Genomic DNA, 22,213 nt, shown 5'->3' with positions numbered 1-22,213 from the left:
ATGAGATTTGATAAGCCATTGCTCTAAGGAATTTCCAAAATGAAATGCTGCAACAGCATTAGCAAACATGCTTTTCCTGAGCACTGCAAACGCCGTTTTTTTTCCCTCAGCCAAGGAGTGCGATCCAAAGCAACAGATGGGTCTAATTTTGTCCTTAATCCAACATGCAGACATTCCAATTGCATATTAGAACGTTCATACGTCACCGAGGAACATTCTCATTTACAATCGCCAATGGAACTTTTGTCTTTTACACAGATGGCAGCATGCAATGATGTGCTTGTAACCAGAGAGAGCAGTTACAAAATTCAGTGCTCTGTCTTGGTTTTAAGTCTCATTCTTTTGTCAGTCGTACTCTGAATTGGTCTTTAATGTGCACAGAGAACTGTGCTCAGGTCCCTTAGTAATTGTCAAGGGGTAGGGGTGTAATTAAATTAGAAGCCCCCCCCCCTCGTCTCGATAATTGCATATCCACTTATTTCTTCATACATATGCAGGCATTTCTCCCTTACTTGGACTAATCAACAAATTTTATCTGAGAAAGAGATTTTACTGTTGAGAAATTCAGAAACTAAAAAAAGCTCTCCTCTCTTTCTCACACACGCGCACACATCTGTCTGTTCTCAGAGTTTATGGTATAAAAATGTAAATCCTGGAAACTCATTAGCAGTCTAAATTGACAGGTTGATGCATTTTATGCATTGTCTTGTGGATTTCATGTAAATGAAAGACTGGCATATTGATTGATTGCTGGTGGTTTTTGTGATGTGAGAGTCTGGATCCTAAACTTTCTTTGTCAATATTTTTACCATTTACACATCAGCTTCATTAACCCTTTTGTGGTGTTCATATTTTTGTTACTCAGCCAGTGTTCGTGGGTCTGGTGGACCCGCTGCAGTTTTGAGTTTTTAATTCAACACAATCAAAAATTTTGTTAAAATACTCAACAGATGTTAACTTCATCCCAATTACAAGCAATATAAAGGGCATATATGGTCAAAATTTGCCCTTTTATAGCAAAAGAACAAACGTAATGTCCGCACACTGAATTGACTGCTCCATAAAAAAAAAAAAAATCTTTATTGCAATTCAGTGTGCAGACATTACGTTTGTTCTTTTGCTATAATTCGGTTTTTGTCCTGCACCTGAGCCCTATTTGGGTTTGTGGGATGTGCGCAACTTTCTTTTACTTTGGCTTTCAAAATTTGCCCTTTACCTTTGTTAGATCACATTTATGAATTAAAGTGCTGCAACCTTGTGTGGGAATGGCAGGGGCAGAAACACAAAACTCACACTTAAGCCCTATTCAGACGGTAATTGTTTCTCAGGGGGACGTAAGTGATTTTCACCATATACAGGGGGTAGTTGGTGATTTTAATGCTGTCCGAATCCAGGGTGTCGTTTTTCTCTCACCGAATTACCTACTGTTTATTATATACAACTATAGCGCGTTTATTTTCCTATTTTTAAACAGGAGATTTACATAAATAATAAATAGGATTATATATTATAAAATATGCTTGGAATAATAATTCATTTATATAATAGCATTTTAAAATACATTTCACACAATGATAATAATAAATTTGTAAATAAAATTTTATTTTATTTACAGTAGACAATCGTGCGACTGGCCACGTGAGCAGCACATTCTCGGGATCATAGGATCACGGAACTCACTCACTGAATAAATCGCTATCCGAATTCAGGAGTTTTATCACTGAGGTGATATGTAAATTTATTTTCACAGACCTTTTCCCATATAAGAAACAATTACTGTCCGAATCGGGCTTTACAGACTCTCTCTCTCACACACACACGCACATACACACACACACACATAAAGATACTAATAGCAGTCCCAGACAGTAGGAGGACAGAGAGAAGGTGTATGGGACCTAAAATTTTACACAGGACCCACTCTTTTATTAGCCTCGGGTCCATGTAGCACAGATCGATATGGCCCACAACCGTGTAAGCAGGAAAAAAATTGCATGGGGGGGTGGTGGTGTACAGTGAGTGGTCATTGAAAATTTGTTCTGATAAATGTTCTTCACAGAAAATGAGCCAAGGAGTTTGAAAAAATAATTAATAGTATAATTTTTCTTTTGATAAAAAGTGAAAACATACAAGGGTTAAATTAGCTGAAAAGTTTGCCATATGTGTTTCTATGCTTATGCTTAAGAGACTCCATAAATTGCACATATTTGGCGGAACGCCTTTTAAACTTTGGAAGTCTTACAAGTGATGTTAGCTATTTAATCTCATTTATTTTTATTTTAATTAACTAATATTTTAGCATATTATGCGTGTATACATAGTAGACCAGTTTAAATGATTTGGACTTTTGACTACACAGTTTTATGTTATCTTACGTTATGTTAACAGCGCATTCATGACAATCTGCCTGCAACTTAATATGCTGCACAAGCTTATGAGTCTTACATGCTTACAAATGTTTTAAGAAACATACAAATGTTTATTGATCTGGACTCTGTTTCACCTGGTTATCGTGTGGATTTTTTTTTTTTGCATAGATACACACTTGGTTTTCTGTCATTTATTTTTTTTGAGGGGAGATCAATGAATAACCTTTTACAGGATTGCTCATGTTTGCACTAGATATCAGGTATAAGGCATCTATAGAGTCAAAGTGCTTATAAAAACTGTCAAATAGAACTGCATTTCACAGTAATTTCTGTAGTAATCTCTGACTTGAAATAAAGCTTTTTCAGCCATGACATTCTACTCCCATCTCTCTCTCTCTCTCTCTCTCACCGTTTATAGCACTTAAACATCAGAACACTTACTGATGATGTGGTAAGAGTCCTTTATTCAGGTTTCCCTTGTTTGCTGTGTCAGATATTCACTCTTCTTAATTTTCTGCCTTGTCCTAACAACAAGCTTATATCTTTTAATTGATTTCTTCTCTCTCATATCTGACATCATTAACCCCATATCATAGACTATTAGAAGACCCATGTCTAACACAGTGTTTTGAGTCTCATAACCATAGCACTACATTCAGTCAGCATGATTGTGCAATGTAAACAATTAGTTTGTTTAGGTTTTTTGAGCAAACTGAATTTACTAATCTACTACTACAATTGTATTGTTTTTTTTATCTTCCTTGAGATGAGTGGTTTCTTTTTGTTTAACACTTGAGAATTGCCCTTTATTAAGCATGTAATGCAATAGACCTACATCACTAATAAAGCTGCATGTTAACTAAAGCCAATACAATTGATTGTGAAGCTTTTCAACTCATGGTATGTACAGTATACATTTGTCTCCATAACTAATTTAAACTTTTTTATTAATTTAATTGACATTTAATTATTTAACTGTTTATTTACTTATACATGGAATGCACTACAGTAATTCCTCTCTTTAGTATAACTTCATGATGATTTAAAAAAAACAAATAAATATGACAAACATAACTGAGCCTAGAACTTAATTTAGATTTAAAAAGTCAGAAAACCTATTAACAAATGCAAAATCGGGCTAATTAACGATTTTTACAATTATTTTCAGCAAAGCTTTGTGGAATTGACCTATCGGTAAGCCCCTCCCCTCGAACGCAGACTAGCCAATGGCAGTCGAGTATCAGTGTCACGGGAAGCAGAACTCGGACATCTTTAGATTTCAGTGCCATAGAGAAGCTCGCATCGGTTTCATTGGGGTTATGCTTCAAAAATGGAAAAAGGATGTGCCTGTGGTACTTGTAACGCTGATTCCAGGTATCCTGAGAGGATGGGCAATACAATTTATTTTATTACATTTCCTGAATCCAAACAAAACAGAGCAAAATGTACTATTCAAAGTATTCAACCCCGATACAAATGAAGACAAAAACATTAATTTTCTGGTTGTCATACATTCATTGTTACAATTTTCATCTGCTCAAGCAGAACGTTAATGCCATCTTGTGTTTTAGCAAGGTATCTCTGGCTAAAACTAGCTAACGTTAAAGTTAGAGAATTCATGCTAACGTAACCTAAATAGAAAACTGTTCTCGCGTCTTGTACAATGTAAGTTAGGTCAAAAACACACAAACAAAGGTCTACATTTCACTGTCTCTTCATATTAAACTGGTTAAATGTACATTAATTTAATCGTACCCTGTGCTGCATCAACAGTGCTGATCCTGCATGTTGTCATCCGCGATTGTGATGACCAACCGTAATATGAAACAACTTCTGCTTGCATTGTGATCTGCAAACCCTCGCTTCGAGTTGTCCATCGTATTTATTTTTAAATATTTTTATAAATCCCTCCATGGAATATTTCATTCCCATTTGGTGGCCTTCTGTGTCCAAAATTGTGCAAAAACATTGTAGGACAAGGTTTTCACACTGCAGCTGTCATTGTAAGACAGTGAGCAACTCCGTTTGTTTGTCCGAGGGAATAGCTGGATGGCTGAAACGTCTGCTCTTGCTCTATTAAAATATTTGATTCTTTTTGTAAAAGACTTTGTCTAGTTTTTCAGAGTGCGAACCATCTACAGTCTATTCTATACTTTATTGGTTTCCACGCACCTGGACTTACCATTAGCCTTCATCTGAGCACAACAGTATTTCCTTGTCTTTGTCCGAGGGAGCAACAGTAATTAGGTGGCAGGGCTTACCGATAGGTCAATTTTTGCTAGATTTATTTTATTTGTTTGTTAGAGTGAAACAAAGATGTTGCTGAGTGGAATTCTGCAGTATGCAAGAATTTTATGTACTGGTCTGAATTTCATTTAACATTGTTGGTATCAAGCCTGTGCAGCTGGACCTGTTTCCTCTAGCAGCAGCGCAAGGTAATGAAATATTTTGGATGGAGAACTTTAGGTCATGGAGTGGAGCAGTCAGTTAATTTAAACAGCACCTAGACCATCTTATCGATGGAACTCAGTAGCCTTTTTTCACCCTCATGGTGAATAGCACCAACTTTGGCATTTAGTACTGCAATCACCTCCATCATCCTTCTCGCTTTCCTAACGTCTACCCTGCTTACTGACTATTAATTTCTTCACCAGGTTTTCTCTTTCCTCAAATTTCAATCTTCTCTTCTTTATTTCTTTGCCTCCTGGGTCCTTTACTTCATCTCTGACTCTCTCTCACCATCCTCCTTTATTGTAGGATCACTCTTGTGCTCTTAAAATGTGTTTCGTTCTTTTGCATTATCGATTAGCATCAAAATGTGTTTTTGTTTGTGTTGGGTTGTTATCGATTCTCAGTCTCTAGTCGCCAGAGGGAGGGTAGACCCAGAAACAGGGTAATCAGGATTATGATGAGGTAGGTTCTACTGGGACATTCCTTTTCTCTTGCTCTCTCTCCCTCTACCCTAAAGGTGCGGTCCTGAGTGAACACGTGAATGAATGGTTAAAAAGATTGAGAAACCGATTTATAGACCGGATGCATGAATGCAAAGATCAACAAAATTTAAAGGAATGCTTCACCCAGAAATGAAAACTTGCTGAAAATAAACTCACCCTAAGGCAATCCAAGATATAGATGGGTTTTTTCTTCATTAGAAATTTTGTATTACAACACTTGCTCACGAGTGGATCATCTGTGGTGCCATCAGAATGAGTGTTCAGATAACCGATAAAAGCGTCACAATACTCCACACAACTCCAGTCCATCAGTTAATGTCTTGTTAAAGAAAATGCTACATATTTGATTTGATTAGATGTATTTATATGAAACAAATTTAGATGTTTTTAACTTCAAACCACTGCTTCCAGCTAAAATAGGAGACTTCTATCCATAAAGTTGCTTTCTCCAGTGAAAAGGTAATCTCTTCTGAATCGGGAGAGAAATGTGCAGATCAGTAACATGGATTGTGGATTTTATTTTGGATCATGGACTTGTATTTTGGCCAGAAGTGACAATTTCTTAAAGTTAAAATGCCTTGATTTTATCAAGGTTTATTTTTTACAAACATGCAGCTTTTTGATGGACTGAAATCATGTTTTTTTTATGTATTATTGTGATGCTTTTATCAGTTGTTTGGACTCAATCTGACGGCACCCATTCACTCCAAGGATTCATTGGTGGGCAAGTCATTTAATGCAAAATTTCTCCAAATCTGTCCAGAAGAACAAACCAACTCATCTACTGTAAATCTTTGGTAGCCTGAGGGGGAGTATATTTTTACCAATTTTTTATTTAGTCTTAACCGCTCCTTTAATGACAAATAGTGAATAAGGTAAACTAACAGATGTATTTTTTGGAGTGGCAGAATAGTGTAGAACATGTTTTCGATGAGTGAATCATGTCCTTAGATAATGGAGGGCTTTTTTTCCAAGTGAGGGCTGCTGTTTGGTCATGGTAGAAATGTGTTTTGGTGCTGAGAGGCTGAATTACTGAAGAGGGGTCTGGTGGAGTGATCGGAAGAGGAATGAAGGGGAATGAAGCCATTAGTAACATCAAAGTGTCTGTTGGTGAGAAAGGGAGAGAGAGATTGCATGAAAGTAAGGTGCAGGCTCACTCATAAACACCCTTGAAAAGCACTTCATCATCTAGATCAGCTCACGTCGGCTGCTGTATGATACCTGTTGTTGTTATCGAGGTAGCGGCTGCACATATTTATTTATCTATTCACCGGTAACGAGTGTAGAATAGCAAAGCGCTTCTTCTCTCCGCTGAGGATGAGTCTCTGTGATTAAACTGATCAGTGCCATCACTCAATGTAGCGAAGAGACGCTTTAGGGCAGCGGCAAACCAAATTAGACATGATGGTGTCGTTTGCTATCATACACCACGCATTTGCTCCCTGCATTGGCTCTGTGCACTGTAGTCGCTAGCTACACTCTGATCTACTGCTTGTTTAATTAATTTTACATCAGTGTCATTGCTGATTATCTCAGCGTGTTGCTCTCCTTCTTACTGAGATAATGCGTGATGGGTGGCGTTGGCGCAAAATATTTTCTAAGATAACTGCTGCTAATTCACCCGCCCCTCGAAAGAAAGGGGGCAAGGCCCCAGAAAATAAACCACCTACCATTTCAGCCAACGCTGACATCTCAATCGCCCATCTTCTCCCAGATGTGCCCACAGGCCGAGCGAGAGAAAACAGCTCTCTGACAAATCTAATCCAATTAGGAAATCATTATCTGTGTGATGCGGGGGCCCACCACCTTGATATAAATCGACGGCGAGTTACTGTATCCCCGGACACTCTGTTCGTTAGGCATGCTGAATGTGAAGCTGACAGACTTCTAATGAAAGTCTGTTTACAATAAGGAAGCTAAAACTGATCATAAAGTTCACAGTGCTAAACTGGGTGTTTGATAAAGATCTGAAAGCTTTTGAACTTCTGTTCAGTTCAGGCTGGTCTTTTGAGGCCATTAGTAGGTATGTACAAGACTAGGGGTCGACCGATATGTGTTTTTCAGGGCCGATACAGATTATTACAGACCCAGTAGACCGATAACCAATATATTGAACGAATATATATGTCTGGTGTAAAAATGAAAATGAATGTCAAAATTAAGAATAACAAGGGCTCTGACAAAAATGGCCTTCCCTAGTGTTGGTTGCACTTCTTACTCTTGTCTTCCCCCATGCATCCATCTACAATAAGGGTAATATATAAAGAGAGAGTTAAAAGTGGGGCCACTGTATGCTTCATGATTAAGCCTATGAATACTAAATACTAAAGCTAAACAGCTTGGGGAAATGTAAGTATTTGGCTTCAATAATTTACATGTTAGAAATGTATGTGTAATAGCATAACCTCTCATAATTCTTTATTAATTATTTTCGGTTGACTAAATCATAACCTACAAGAGGGGACTATTCAATTCATCATCTAATGCACATCAATTGATTAATTTAAAAAGCACAATGTATATAATGTGTAAATAATTTAATTGTCTTCATAATTTATTGCAACTTGAGCAACGTCTGCTGCTGCTTTTGAGAGATAACTGATGCGTGATCATGGCTTGAATTTCGGCGTGGGATTGCGGGGATCGCGCATAATTTAAACCATTCCCGCAAGTTTAACTTTTATAATGCGAGAAATTCCCGCACAAATATATTTGCTTCATCTCAGATTAAATGCATCTACAGACGCGAAAAATAAATAAATCACTGGTTCAAACAGCCTGTCTTTTTTTTAAAACAGCGCTGCACCGGCCTTCTCTGTCGTTGAGTCCTGTAGCAGAGCATCGGCGTGTTCTCCGTGGCCCGCATCGCACTGATTCACACAAGGCTGTGTAACGCGCTCTAATATTCTGAGTCATAATGAGTTGCTTGTGAAGATGTTATCGGCTTCCAAATTATATTATTTTAATCCCGAAATTCAAACATCAAATGCTGTTTTGCTCTTTATAGCGTGTGAGTGGATAGAGCGCGCCCGCCGACTCAACACAGCAGCAGCGAAGCGCGAGTAAATCATCATCTCCTTATCTTAAAATGCGCATTTTATCGAAAGTTAACATGAATGAACATAAGAAAATAGACTCCCGTTCACTGATCGTCATCATCTCTCACGTAACGACCCATGTTGCAATGGCGAGAAGACGCCAACAGCTTGGTTATGCATAATATTTGTATGAAGTTTTGAAAAAGCAAAGAACTGAACTGATCTGAAACCCATGAAATACACTGAAATTGAGAGACCTTAATATATAGATTACCATAAAAATGCTTAATATCGGTGCCAATAATCGGCCAGGCCGATAATCGGTCGACCCCTATACAAGACTGCTGTGCCTTAGATTTGTTGCCTTGTTGCAAAAGTTTTAACCTCATCAACAGTCTATAGAGAGCTATCGTATCAACACTTTACATTCTGTGTGTTTGACTAGTTTGTGCATTGTTGCCCTTTATTCTAGTCTTCACAACTATAATAATGGCGATGAAAAACTTTTGGGGATGTTGTAGTAGTAATAATAATAATAATAATAATTTATTAATAATTAGTGCTGTCAATCGATGGAAAAATGAACTAAATCATACATTTTTTTTTCTGAAATTAATTGCAATTTAATTGATTAATCTGACCTAGCATTAAAGTTTTTAAATATACTTTTATATTGCAGTAATTTCAAATTCAAACTTCAAATTAATGTAGGAACAACATAAAGACAGTGTATTTTTAATATTTGTTCAATGACTTTTTTTATGACTGAAGGTGATTATTACAAATACTACTGATGTCTCTAGGAAATGTTTTTTTCCCCTTAATATTTAGCCATTAACTATAGCCATTCAACATTACAGTATAATAGAGAGCTATCAATTTGAACACTTATTAGACTTTAAAACATAACGGCTTCTAATTTAAGTGAACTTCAAACAATCTTCACATAAACCCATTGTAATAAATGTCATATCTGTGCTCTTCAGCAAAAATTGAATGAAGTTATCAAACACTAAATTCTAAATGAAATGTCAATGAATCCTTAAAGCTACAAAAGTTATTGATTTTCCCATTTTTATGCTGTATTTGTGCATGTAATTGAAGAGCACACGCTACGAGCCCAGTATAACGGCTTACTGGACAGGAAGATTTGTTTTTTTACTAACATATGGCCTGACAACATCTGACTGCAGTTCACTGTTCTACTGAAGCTCCTTGTCACCTGTACCTTTTCTGCACTCATTTTACTCTACTTGTTTGTGCTGAGGCGAAGTGGAGGGCTCATCTCTAAATCTCCTGTTTGATGTTCTCATAAATACATTCTGCGTCTAATAAATGCAATTCTTGTCAAGAAAATGAGACCAAAACAGCAGTTCCCTGCGTTAACTGTGTTAATATTTTTAACACTTTTAAACTGGAAAAATGAATCTGCATTAATGTGCTAATTTTGACAGCACTAATAATGTTATGCAATATGAGGAGGGAATGTGTGCTTTTTAGGGATGCACGATATTGGATTTTGCCAATATTTTTCTACTCTTTTTGGCCGATAGCCAATAATGATATATTTCCTTTTGTTTGGAAACAACACCAATTTATATCAAGCCGATGTAAAGCTGCTTTGACACAATTTGCATTGTTAAAAGCGCTATACAAATAATATTGACTTGACTTGAAATAAACTATATATCAATCGCTGCATTTTTTTCAGAATGATGCAGTAGTAACCTTAACATTTTAAAATTTAACTAAAGCAAAAGAGTTGTAAAAATTCTGAATTCTTTTAGAGCTCATAATTTGTTTAAAAAATATAACATCACACATTAATGAATAAATCAGTGTATATATACAATTGTTTAATTTACAAGTGTCATGCATGTGATCTTTTTTATTTATTTTTATTTATTCATGTAAACTCTAGCTTCTGACCTTTAAATCAAAACATGCTCATGATTTTATGACATAAATTACTGCTTTATTTAATCAGAAACAGTCTAAATGTTATTTTTGTATTTTACTTTAATTTTATTATAAGTAGGCCAGCAGTGCCCCCTACGGAATTAAAATTACTTACCGAACGGGCATTAGGACCCGGGGAAGGCTGCCGCTGCTGCCACTGCACTTGGTATTACCGTTTACTCGATCATACACCGAACGCGTCATTCTGTACATGAATTCTCATTTTAAATGCAGAGATCCAAAACAGTGAATCTAATCACCATTCAGGCAAAACTTTGCTTCAAGAATTAGTCACACTGCTGACGTGATTTAATAGCTAGCACACCCTGAGCACATGTGAGTTAATGTATTCCTCATGTCGGCAAGACATATCGCCATAATTTTTCATGTCGGGCTGATGCTGATATTTACATTTAAATCCATTATCGGCCCATTCCGATATCAATCCCTAGTGCTTTTGCCAGTTTAACACAGTTTGTTGTGCTTTTGTTTTCTTATTTAAAACTTGGTGATTTAATCTGTTTTATGTGAAACATTTATTTTTGTAATGTAATTTTATTTTTATAATTTATTTTATAATGTAATTTGTTATACATTTATACATTTGATAAATTTATAATTTTTATACATTTACTTTTTATACGTGTTTAACTAAATATATTTTATATATACAAAATACAATTTTATTGCAATTTAAATGAACTTTTTTCAGTTTTAATGTATTTTAAGACGTCAAATTTCAGCAGAGATTAATGCAGTCTTTAGTGACACAATCCTTCAGAAATCATTCTAAAATGCGGATTCAGTCCTCATGCAAACATTTCTTATTATCACAGTTGAATACAGTTGAGTTGCTTAATGTTTTTAAGGAAGCTATGAGACCTTTCAGGATCAGATATTTTTGATAAATATAATTTATTTTGAAATCCAATGCTTTTGTAACATTGTCTGTTAACTAGTTTTGAATTATAGTGTATATTTTGTATGTCTACCTAAATGGAGAAATAGTCAATAGGCTAATGATTACCATTTAGCTAGTCTCACTCATACTCTGTCAAATGTCTCATCTTTCTTTTAGCTGGACAGATTTTCCAGTATCCGGATCCCTGGCAGTAAAAAGGAACGGCCACCCCTCTCCCACATGTCCAAGCATTCTTCTTCTGGTGACTGGTCCACTTCCTCTGAATTTGAGGAGCTTTCTTCAAAGATCACATCAGAGAAGGAAATCCTTGCCCTCTTTGAGAAAATGATGGTAAGATGTAACTATAGACAAATTTTTTTTACTTTTAATTAGTTTGTGAAACACACATTCGTAAATAAAAGCAAACATTCTCTTAGAGTGAAGGATTTGTTGATCTGCATTCATGTCATTGTACATGTCTAAGTACTGTGGACATGTAAAAAAAACAGCTAATTATCACTCCTACACATTGACCTTTATCAACCTTTCAACCACAATAATCACTAGAGGTTTATTTGCAATTATGTTTTAAGGAAACACAACCTTTTCATAATGAAATGGATTGTTATGGGTCACTGACCTCAATCAGCTTATATTCAAAGTAGGACGAGGCCCTCATGCCTATAAATACGCGTACTCAAACACTTACTCTTTTTAGTATCGTATTTAACATGCATCATATAGTCACTGACAAATGTTTGCAAGCGGCTTAGCTTGTTGTGATAAATAAAAGAAAATACACGTACAAAAAAACCCCCCTACAATTCTAATTTTGTAGAGTGCCTGTTCACGAGAATTTTAATTTATTTTAATGTTTTGTACTAATATTTTTGTCAATTTTAAATGTAAAAAGTTTTCACTTGACAAATGTTTTTGACCTTTCTCAATCCTTCAGGTTTCTGAGGAGAAAAAAATTCTGCAGCTGTTGAAAGTTAACTGAAATCCGTTGCACTTTTGTTACACCTTCATCTCAAGCACATCTACTTCATCAAATTTCCCACAAGTATCATTTTAAAACATTTGCACAGTCTTCCGTTGCCTTAGTGGTATCGTACGGACGACCCCATCGGTGGCCTTTCTAAGAGTGGAGGTGGTGTTAGCAGTTGAGCAGCATCTCTGAGCGCAGGATTGAGTGACAGGAGCAGCCACTGCTGTGTAGAGAAGGAAGAGCGTGGATAACGTGGGCAGAGACGCAGTCATTAGTCACGGCAAGTACGAGTTTGGATACATGAGCATGCCAGCAGAGGTGACAGGGCCAACGGTGGCAATGGATGCCTTTCCGCTCTGCGCCTATCCCAGCATACTCCTCTCTCTTTCTCTCGTGTCTGACACACGAGGACTGCATCACGCCTGCGAACTGGTGAAATCTTAAACTGCTCTGCTGATCTGTCATCTCAGAAAAGGGAAGAAAGGGAAAGCTCTGTGGGGAAAGGAAAAAAAGACTGGAGGACACTAGGACAGTTGCACTCAACATCTTATGCAGCCGTTATTGTCTTTCCCTCTCATCTCTCGCTTTCTTTTCTTCTCTCTCTTATCGATTTTATTGTTCTGTCTTTTGCCTTGAGATTTCCATGCCCTTTCTCTCTGTTGATGGTAGTTGTAAACTGTCCATGGATGCACCCTAGTTCTTTTCTTTTGTCTCCATCGTTGTCAGAGATAGAGAGTTTGAGAAGTGCAGCTCGCTAGTTTGTTTTGGCACAGGACGTGTTGCTTCAGTAATCTGGGAAGTTAAATTGCCAAATATATCTGCCAATGTCTGTCTTAGCAGTACAACAGGTTCAGATTTATGAACATGTTCATTTCTGTTTCACTGTTAATTTCTAATCTTTTCAGAAATTGGCCCATTAAATTTTCTAATACATAATTCATGACTTCATCAGTCAGGCTTGTATTAGGTACTAATTTTCAAAAGATCTCACAAAATTGCACACAAAAATGTCAACATAATCCAATGTTTAAGAATAGCCAATCTTATAACAATTGAGCAAAATGGCCCTTTATTCGTAAATTGTTTTAATTTTTGAAGCGTTTCATCAAAAACACTCAATGACTCCTGCAGAAAACCAGACATATTTTTACAATCAGCTTTAACCCTTAGAGACCCAGCATAGCAGCAGAATTATAACATTTGTTTAAAACAAATTAAATACCTTGTCAGGGAAAAACACGGGTTCAACTCAAATATTTATTAAAGTCTCAGAACACAAAACTCAGCCAGAACAGGAGGCCAGGGGCTCTAAATCAGGGCAAAGAATGGAGACAGGAAGAGGGAATCAGTCCAATCAAGCCTCCAGTCACTCCACGAGGCAGAGAGGGCAAGGCGTAGAGAGAACAGCGCACAGAGTCCTGGCGTCAGTGCTGACGCAACGTCAGGGTGGGGAGTTCCCTGTTGAGCGCGCAGAGAGGTGCAGGAGTGGAGAAGCCACCAAACACAGCTCCGGGAACGCCGGGACAGGAACTGGGGAACAGAGAACTGGAGCACGAGAGGCAGAGAGGGGACAGAAGAGAAATAAAACTGAAAACACTAAACTGAACTTGAAGCCTAGGAAAAGGCAGGACAAAACACGACTAAACCAGAAAAAGGTCACGAGTGAAGCGTAACGTGTTCACACCACAACGGTCAGACACCAGACTATACACGAGGTGAACTTAAGTAGAAGGAGAATAGATGGATTAACTAGTCACAGGTTTGATGGCAGCTAAAGTAGTTAATGAGAGAACGATGGGGATGGGAACCACGAAGACAACGAGCACATGGCAAACAGTCAAACAAAACTCACATGATCTCAACAACAAACATGTACAAAAAGACACACATAACCTGCTGATCAGACCGGAGTCATGACATACCTAGCTTTCACTAAATGTATAGAAAAACTACACAACAGTAGCTGACACTCTGAAATCAATTACAACAACTGTTTTGATGGGGAAAAATAGCTACTAAGTTACACTAAAAGGGGGTCCTTTTGGAACACCTTTGAGACATTAATTGTATAAAAAATATTAGATGGGGGGTGTAGTGACGAGAGAATGCTTACAAGCTCTGAAATGTTGGATGCGTGTACTTTTGTGACCATTTTTCTAAGTTTAGTAAAAATGCAATGGTGAGCATTACGTGGTCAAACTTTTCTATTGTTCCCACAAAAGTTTATTCAGTGGAGTCAATATGAATAATATAAAGCTATACTTTTTCAATTCATTAAATTTTTATTTAAATGTATTTAAAGGTCCACTGAAGTGCTTTGAAACAATCAATTGCTTCACCCCCCCCCCCCCCCCAACATTTTATTTTAAGATTTAACCTTTGTAGATGGTCTAAAGCATTCTGAAAATCTTTTAGAGCTTATGATTTGTTTAAAAAATAAAACACATTACTCAATGAATAAATCGGTATATATAAAATTATTGTTATATAAAATTAAAGTAGTAGTAGTAGTAGTAGCCCTTTATTGTCACTAGTCACAAGTACCAGCAAAATTAGCCATCAAACCTGTCCATACATACAAACATACATACAATATGACAAGGGGGTAGACAGGACAGGAAGACAGGGAATTTTGGAAGATAATACAGCATAAACATGAGGAAGGGAGAGGAGAAAAAAATATAACCCCCAGACTATGCTCCTGTGGGAGTACAGTGTGAGAACAGGAAAAAAAACACCTCAGCAACAGAAGCACATGATCATAACATAGACACATGACTAGCAACGGGGGGGGAGTTGATCCAGCTCTGGCAAGCAGCCATCCGGTCCTGCAGCCCAAGGCGCCGGTCACAGACCCGCTTATCAGATTGGCGGTGCGAAGCGCGAAGGCGTTGGATGGGGGTGGGAGGTGAATGCATATCAGTATATGAGTGGAGTTCGTGTGTTCGTTGGCCTGGTGAGTCGTCACGCTGGAATACAAATCAAGTTGCCTCAGTCCGCAGATTGTGATAGCGACACAGCAAGTTGCCACGGAAACAGCCTTGGTCAGGACCCCGACAGAGTCAACAACATCAGGTGTCTGGAAGGGAGGAGGAACGCAAAGGGGGCGTCACTCTCTCTGCAGTGCTCTTCCGGGGTTGTTTACACCAGCAGTGACCTTGCCGAGCCAGCTGGTTTAGGGGAGCCGAAAGAAGATAAAATTGCGATTGTTTGGTCTTTGAGCGAGTAGCCGCATTCCAATTTCACAGCTACTCTCTTAGTCCTTTCTGGTCTCCAAATCCATCAATTTTCAATCATGACGGGCAGCCTTGTGAGGCTTTGGACAGCTGTTTCCGTCTCCTGAATTCTTCGATAACCCAGAGCAAAGCCTAATCCAATCAGCAGAAAACCCGTTATCGTGGTTCCGAATAGGTAGATGTCAATGTGCTCCATGGAACGTTTCGCCAGGGCAGTCAGGTTCCCCGATCCCAGGCTTCTCGTCGAGAAGATTTCGTTGAGAGACCAGTTGATCGAATCCATGATTTTTCCGTTTTTCAGAGCAATGCAGAAAGAGTCTCTCAAGGACGAGACGAAAAGCAAGCAGGGAAGATAAGGGGGAGAGGAGAGAAAATGCGGCCGCCTTCGCTGAGAGCCAAATGAGAAAAGTGTCATGTTTGTGATTTTTTTTTTTTTATATATTTTTTTCATGTAAGCTCTAGCTTCTGACCTTTTAAATCAAAACATACTCATTATTTTATGACATTAATTACTGCGTTATTTAATCAGAAACACAGTCAAAAGGTTATTTGTGTAGGCTATTTTACTTTTAATACGGATTACGGATATGGATTTAATAAGTTTCATACGGATTACTTTATCACAGAACATTTGTTTTCGACACTTACTTCAGTTGAAAGCAGATACTTCCTTCAGTTGAAAGCAGACACTTCAGGCTTTCTATAGAGATAACTGTCATGTTTCTGTGTTGAGTATTTGCTGAGTTACACTTCATTTTAGTGACGCGTTACTATAAACAGATCGCGGAGACGGAGAAGACAGAGAGCGCACCCTGTTTGTTTTCTTTTTTCCCCAAAACCACAAAGTTTTGTTGTAATCGTGAGTGTACTCAAAAAAAAAAAAGTACACACTTAACAGTTTCGATTGATGTACAACACTTATTTGTGTGACCAAAATCAACAGAGTATTTTTAGTGTCTTTTGCACTTATCTTAAAAAAACAGAGTTCGTATCGCCTGCGATACAGCCAACCCCAAAGGGTTAATTGGAAGTAGGCCAACTACTTCCATCCCATCTCCCATCTTCTCCTTCTGTCCCCTCACCGAGGCAGAAGTATCCAAACTTCTCCTCTCTAGCCATCCTACAACATGTCCTCTCGACCCAATCCCCTCACACCTTCTCCAAACAATCTCTCCCACACTCTTACCGGCACTCACACACATTATCAACACATCTCTCCTCACAGGCATCTTCCCCACAGCATTCAAGCAGGCTCGGGTAACCCCACTGCTCAAAAAACCTACATTAAACACTTTTCTTTTAGAAAGCTACAGACCTGTCTCTCTCCTTCCATTCGTAGGGAAAACACTCGAACGAGTTGTCTTCAACAAGCTCTCACGGTTTCTTTCACAGTACAACAAACTGGTTTGAATCCTATCTCACCGGTAGATCTTTCAGGGTGGCCTGGGGAGGGGAGGTAGCCAAACCACATCAACTGGTCACTAGAGTTCCTCAGGGATCGGTTCTTGGACCCCTCCTCTTCTCCACATACACTACATCACTGGGTCCCATCATACATGCACATGGCTTCTCCTATCACTGCTACGCCGATGACACACAGCTCTATCTCTCTTTTCAACCAGATGACCCAACGGTAGCTGCACGGATCTCAGGCTGCCTGGCGGACATCTCGGCATGGATGAAAGAACATCACTTACAGCTCAACCTGGCAAAGATGGAGCTTCTTGTCTTCCCTGCCACTCCGACTCTACAGCATGATTTCACGATTCAGTTAGGCTCATCAATGATTACCCTATCAACTTCAGTCAGAAATCTTGGTGTAATCTTTGACCAGGTGACCTTCAAAGAGCACATTGCAAAGACTGCTCGATCCTGCAGGTTTGCACTACACAACATCAGAAAGATCAGGCCCTTTCTGACAAAGCATGCTGCACAACTTCTTGTCCAGGCCCTTGTCGTTTCTAGGCTGGACTACTGCAATGCTCTTCTGGCTGGTCTGCCATCAAACACAATCAAACCTCTACAAATGATTCAGAATGCAGCGGTACGACTGATCTTCAATGAGCCCGAAAGAGCGCATGTTACACCTCTCTTCATCTCCTTGCACTGGCTACCAGTGGCAGCTCGCATCAAGTTCAAGACACTGATGCTTGCATACAGAACTACCACAGGCTCAGAACCCTCCTACTTCCACTCACTATTACTAACCTACATCCCCTCCAGAAGTCTGAGATCTGCTAGTGAACGACGCCTTGTGGTACCATCACAGAGAGGCTCAAAATCACTCTCCAGAACATTCTCGTTCACCATTCCTGGCTGGTGGAATAATCTTCCCACCCCTATCCAGAATGCTGGATCCCTGTCAATCTTCAAGCAACAACTGAAAACTCATCTCTTTCGGCAGTACTTGACTTCATCCTAAACTAAAAAAAAAAAAAACCTTAATCTATCTTTCTCTCCCTCCCTTACTAGCTTGTACTTATTTGAACAATGACTGAGACTTGGTGTTACGAGCACTTCCTCTGTCTGATTGCCTCTTCAAGATGAATCGCTTTTTGTATTCTCCAATTGTAAGTCGCTTTGGATAAAAGAGTCTGCCAAATTACTAAATGTAAATGTAACAGTGCCCCCTACAGATTAAAACTCCTTACCGAGCGGGCGTTAGGACCCAGGGGAGGCTGTCACTGCTGCCACTGCACGTGCTATTACAGTTTACTCTAGGCGCGTTCAGTTTGAAGCAGTGCTGCAAGAATTATCACTTTATCACATCAAAGTACCGAGAGAGTCATTCAAATGCATCCATCTGCTCTCTTATCGCTCTCGCGGTACTTTGATGTCATACAGTGATCATTCTGCACAGCGCTGCTTCAAGTTGAACGCGCCTAAAATTACACACTGAACGCCTCATTCTGTAGGTGCTTTCACAGATTAAATGTAGCGATCCAAAAGAGTGAATCTAATCATCATTCAGACAAAACTTTGCTTCAAGAATGAGCCACACTGCTGACGTGATCTAATTACTAGCACACCCTGAGCACATGTGAGTTAACACATTCATCTTATCGGCAAGACAAATCTGCGAAACTTTTCATATCGGGCCGATGCCGATATTTACATTTAAAGCCATTATTGGCCGATTCTGATATCAGTCAGATAATATCGTGCATCCCTAGTCTTTGGATGAGACTTTAAACCGAGGTCCTGACTCTCTGTGGTCATTAAAAATCCCATGGCACATCTCGTAAAGAGTAGGGGTGTAACCCCGGTGTCCTGGCCAAATTCCCTCCACTGGCCCTTATCAATCCTGGCCTCCTAATAACCTCCATCCACTTGATTGGCTCTACGACTCTTTCCTCTCTACCTGTAGCTGGTGTGTGGTGAGCGCACTGGCACCGTTGTACTGTGGCTGCCGTCGCATCATCCAGGTGGATGCTGCACACTGGTGGTGGTTGAGGAGAGACCCCCCCCACATGATTGTAAAGCGCTTTGGGTGTACGGCAATACACAATAAAGTGCTAGATAAATGCATCATTCATTTGTTCGATCGTTAGCAAATTTTGCTTAATTGTTTTTATTACTAATGCCATCCTAAAGACGTTAAAGAATAAATAAATAAGAATAAAAAAACATAATTAATCCTTACAGACCGAAACATTTATATTCAAGATATGTAAAATATCTTTTTTTTTCATTTGAGATTTAACATGCATTATAAGACTTTCTTTGTGTTTTTGTAATTTTCATCTGCTTTCCTGCGTCTTAAGACATTAAGGAAAAGGAAAGACATATTTGCCTGATGGATTCACAAGCAGAGGTTGACTTCCTGCGGTTTCATTTATTTGCAGTTCCAAAAAGAACAGGTGTTAGGCATGATTTGATTCATGTGAGCATTGAAATGGAAAGGTGCAAGTGCTCTTTGCCTTTCTCTACTATGTTTACACCCAGCATCTCCAGTACGGTTTTCTTTTGAGCAGAAATATGTTGAAATCAGTTTTTGATTTGTTAGGCTCTTGTATTTGGGGTCAGGGGTCTTATGATGGAGATTCTCATAAAGCAGGTCACAATACTAAAGATCTTAAGAGGATTTTTCTCGTAAAGAGTTTTTTTTTTTTTTTTTCGTTCTCTTACATGTGTGGTCTGTGTTTTCAGGAGGATATGAATCTTAATGAAGAGAAGAAAGCTCCTCTCAGAGAGAAGGACTTGAGCACAAAAAGGGAGATGGTCCTTCAGTACATCATCACAGCTGCAAAAACTGTAAGTCAAAGAATGATTGAAGCCACACAGACTAACATATAAACCTGAAAGGATGAGCAGTAAATACATTTGATTTCTCTTCCGTTCCTTTGAGCTTCTTTTTGATTCATAATGGATTTCCATTACTAACCTTGATACTGAATAAGAAGATGGACTCTTTTGACCTAAAGGTCATCCAATCAGTTCCTGTGTCGGATATGTCAGCATCTTTGTAAAACAGAAAATAAGCAAAGGTGCAGAATCAGCACAGAGACACCGTGTGCCAGTATGTCCCTGTTCATTTGTTGTGTGCCTTTGCCGACTACGTGCGAGTCTGTTATTGTATGGGTGGGTTTGCCGTGATAAAAATATCTGTAACTGCAGGCCTCTTATGAGGACATTGACAGGCTAAAGACTCTATTTATCGGAGATGATTGCCCTCATTTTAGTTTGTCTCTTTTGTTCTCTTGTCCTGAGGTGAGAAGCAGGCGTTGAACCTCCTCATGTGTACTTATGAACTCATAATGCTGTGGTAAAGGATGGCAAGATGTGATTTTTACATCTCCCAATGTGTAGTTTGCTATTTTGCTTTTTGGCAAATAGTCTGGATCTTTTTATGCTAGAATACTGGAGGGAAATAAAGAATGACATTAATATAAAAGCTATTCTTAAAGGGGTCATCAGATGCAAAAGTAATGTCCACGCACTTGGCCCAAAGAAGGCATCCAATGGTGGATGAAGGTTTCCTGCGTGTTCGATCTTTTCAGCGTGCAAAGTTATTAAATTTAGGATAAATTCTAATCTGACTCCATTTTATTATCTAATCTGACTACATTTTATTATGACCTCGAATTTAGATTGAAATGCAAATTGGTTCGTCTGTTTCTTCTTCTTCTGACACTTGATCATTCTAGTTAACTTTTTACTTTATTACTCGTTCATTAGGAATCCATGTCGCTCAGGGTGTATCATGCCAGCCGATGTACATGTACCCCACGTTCACAAACCCCCCAGTCTGATCATTAGTCGGAGGTTATGACTAACGTTTTAATAGACCGCTACTTGCTTGTCATTTTTAAATAGTGGTTCTGTTCAGCCCCCTACAGTCACCTATGTAACAATTTCGTTATAGCTCAAACAATAATCAGAGGTTATGGCTAGCACTATGAAATATGCTAATACTTCAATAGTGTTTTGATCTAGCCCCCTATAGTTGATCTAACTACATAATAACTTAACCAAAGCTGAGACACTAACCAGAGGTTATGGCTAGTACTATGAAATATGCCTGAACCATGCTAGGATTTCGATAGTATTTTATCTAGCCCCCCATAGTTAATGCAACTGTATAACAACTTAACAAGTCAAGCAATTAGTCAGAAATCTAGAAACTCGCCTGATGTGCCCCATGCTCCATCTAACCTGAGATCTAGTCTGTGCTAACCCTAGACCCATGTTTGTGGTAACACATGCCTGCACTTAATCTACTTGAGAAAATAATTTCAGAGTAAGTCAGAATAAAATCAAATGTAACAATTTATTATCAGTCCGGTAAATATGTATTATGCCAATTATACAGCCAAAGATATCAAATCAATACAAAACATCAAAATCTCAAAGATGAATCTAAGAGTAAGCATACCTGATTTGAGAAAAATACATAGTATGAAGTGTGCGAGCACACTTCATCCTATGGGCTCATTCCGGCTTCAGAAGACCCCGATCCTTTTGCAACATTTCCTTAAGTACTTCAGACCCAGACCAACATTCCCCAAGATGGAGACAGGAGCTAACAATTGGAATTTGCATTGATCGAGTTAACAACTTTTGGGACAAAAAAGGTAATTTTGCATGAAAACCACTGGGAACTGACCCGCCCTCTACAGTGTGCAAACTATCTCTGAACTCTTAGGATCTGTATTACCTTTTAGTTTACTTAGGGCGACTGGTACAATGGTCTCATTCTTATGAGGCAATTCAAATGATACCACACATGACTGTGAATATCACTTGCATTAATGTAGAACATTACATTCTACTATTGACCATTCTGAGTGAGTTGAGTGAAGGGAAGGATGGGTGAGGGGAAGGAAGGGGATAAAAAGGAACCGATGCATATGTGAGAGAGGCATTTTCTCTCAGTGGGATGTGGAGACAGATGTCTGTATGTTAATACACTGTGTGTGGTGTTGTCCATCTCAGAAGTTCAAAGTATCTGAGGTTCTGTAATTCTTACAGAAGTGCGTGTACACATCCATCCTATAATGATAAAATGATATTCAATGATATTCAAAATCCCCTTTCTCAAATCAGGCTGTTCTGAGATTCCTGTCAGAATGACGTAGTTCTGCACGGGCCCCTCCCACGATAGTTGATTGACAAGGCCGTCTTACCTTAGACCTGCCCTGAGTGAGCTGTCATCCATCCGCCATTGTGTCGACTCCGGTGCAGGGGAAGACAAGAATGTCTCCGATTGAGCGATTGAGGTGTTTTGTTGTTGGATTAATAATGAATAAAGCAGTCATCATTTTCTCC

At 38.7% G+C, this 22,213-nt stretch overlaps 1 protein-coding gene across 1 annotated transcript in view; it reads left to right on the top strand.

Moving 5' to 3' along the window:
• The window catches only part of LOC306854705 (protein diaphanous homolog 3-like), a 358,785-nt gene that overhangs the window by 27,633 nt on the left and 308,939 nt on the right, over positions 1–22,213 (top strand). Inside the window, exons 2-3 of the mRNA XM_079392921.1 lie at positions 11,399–11,572; positions 19,595–19,699. Of these exons, the coding sequence (XP_079249047.1) occupies positions 11,399–11,572; positions 19,595–19,699 (279 nt within the window). The remainder of the gene's footprint in view (positions 1–11,398; positions 11,573–19,594; positions 19,700–22,213) is intronic.

This window comes from Barbus barbus (genome assembly GCF_936440315.1).
Source record: "Barbus barbus genome assembly, chromosome: 35".
NCBI classification, from domain to species: Eukaryota; Metazoa; Chordata; class Actinopteri; order Cypriniformes; family Cyprinidae; genus Barbus; species Barbus barbus.
The sequence above is the reverse complement of the archived record's forward strand: the minus strand, read 5'-3'. Positions and strand labels throughout refer to the sequence as shown.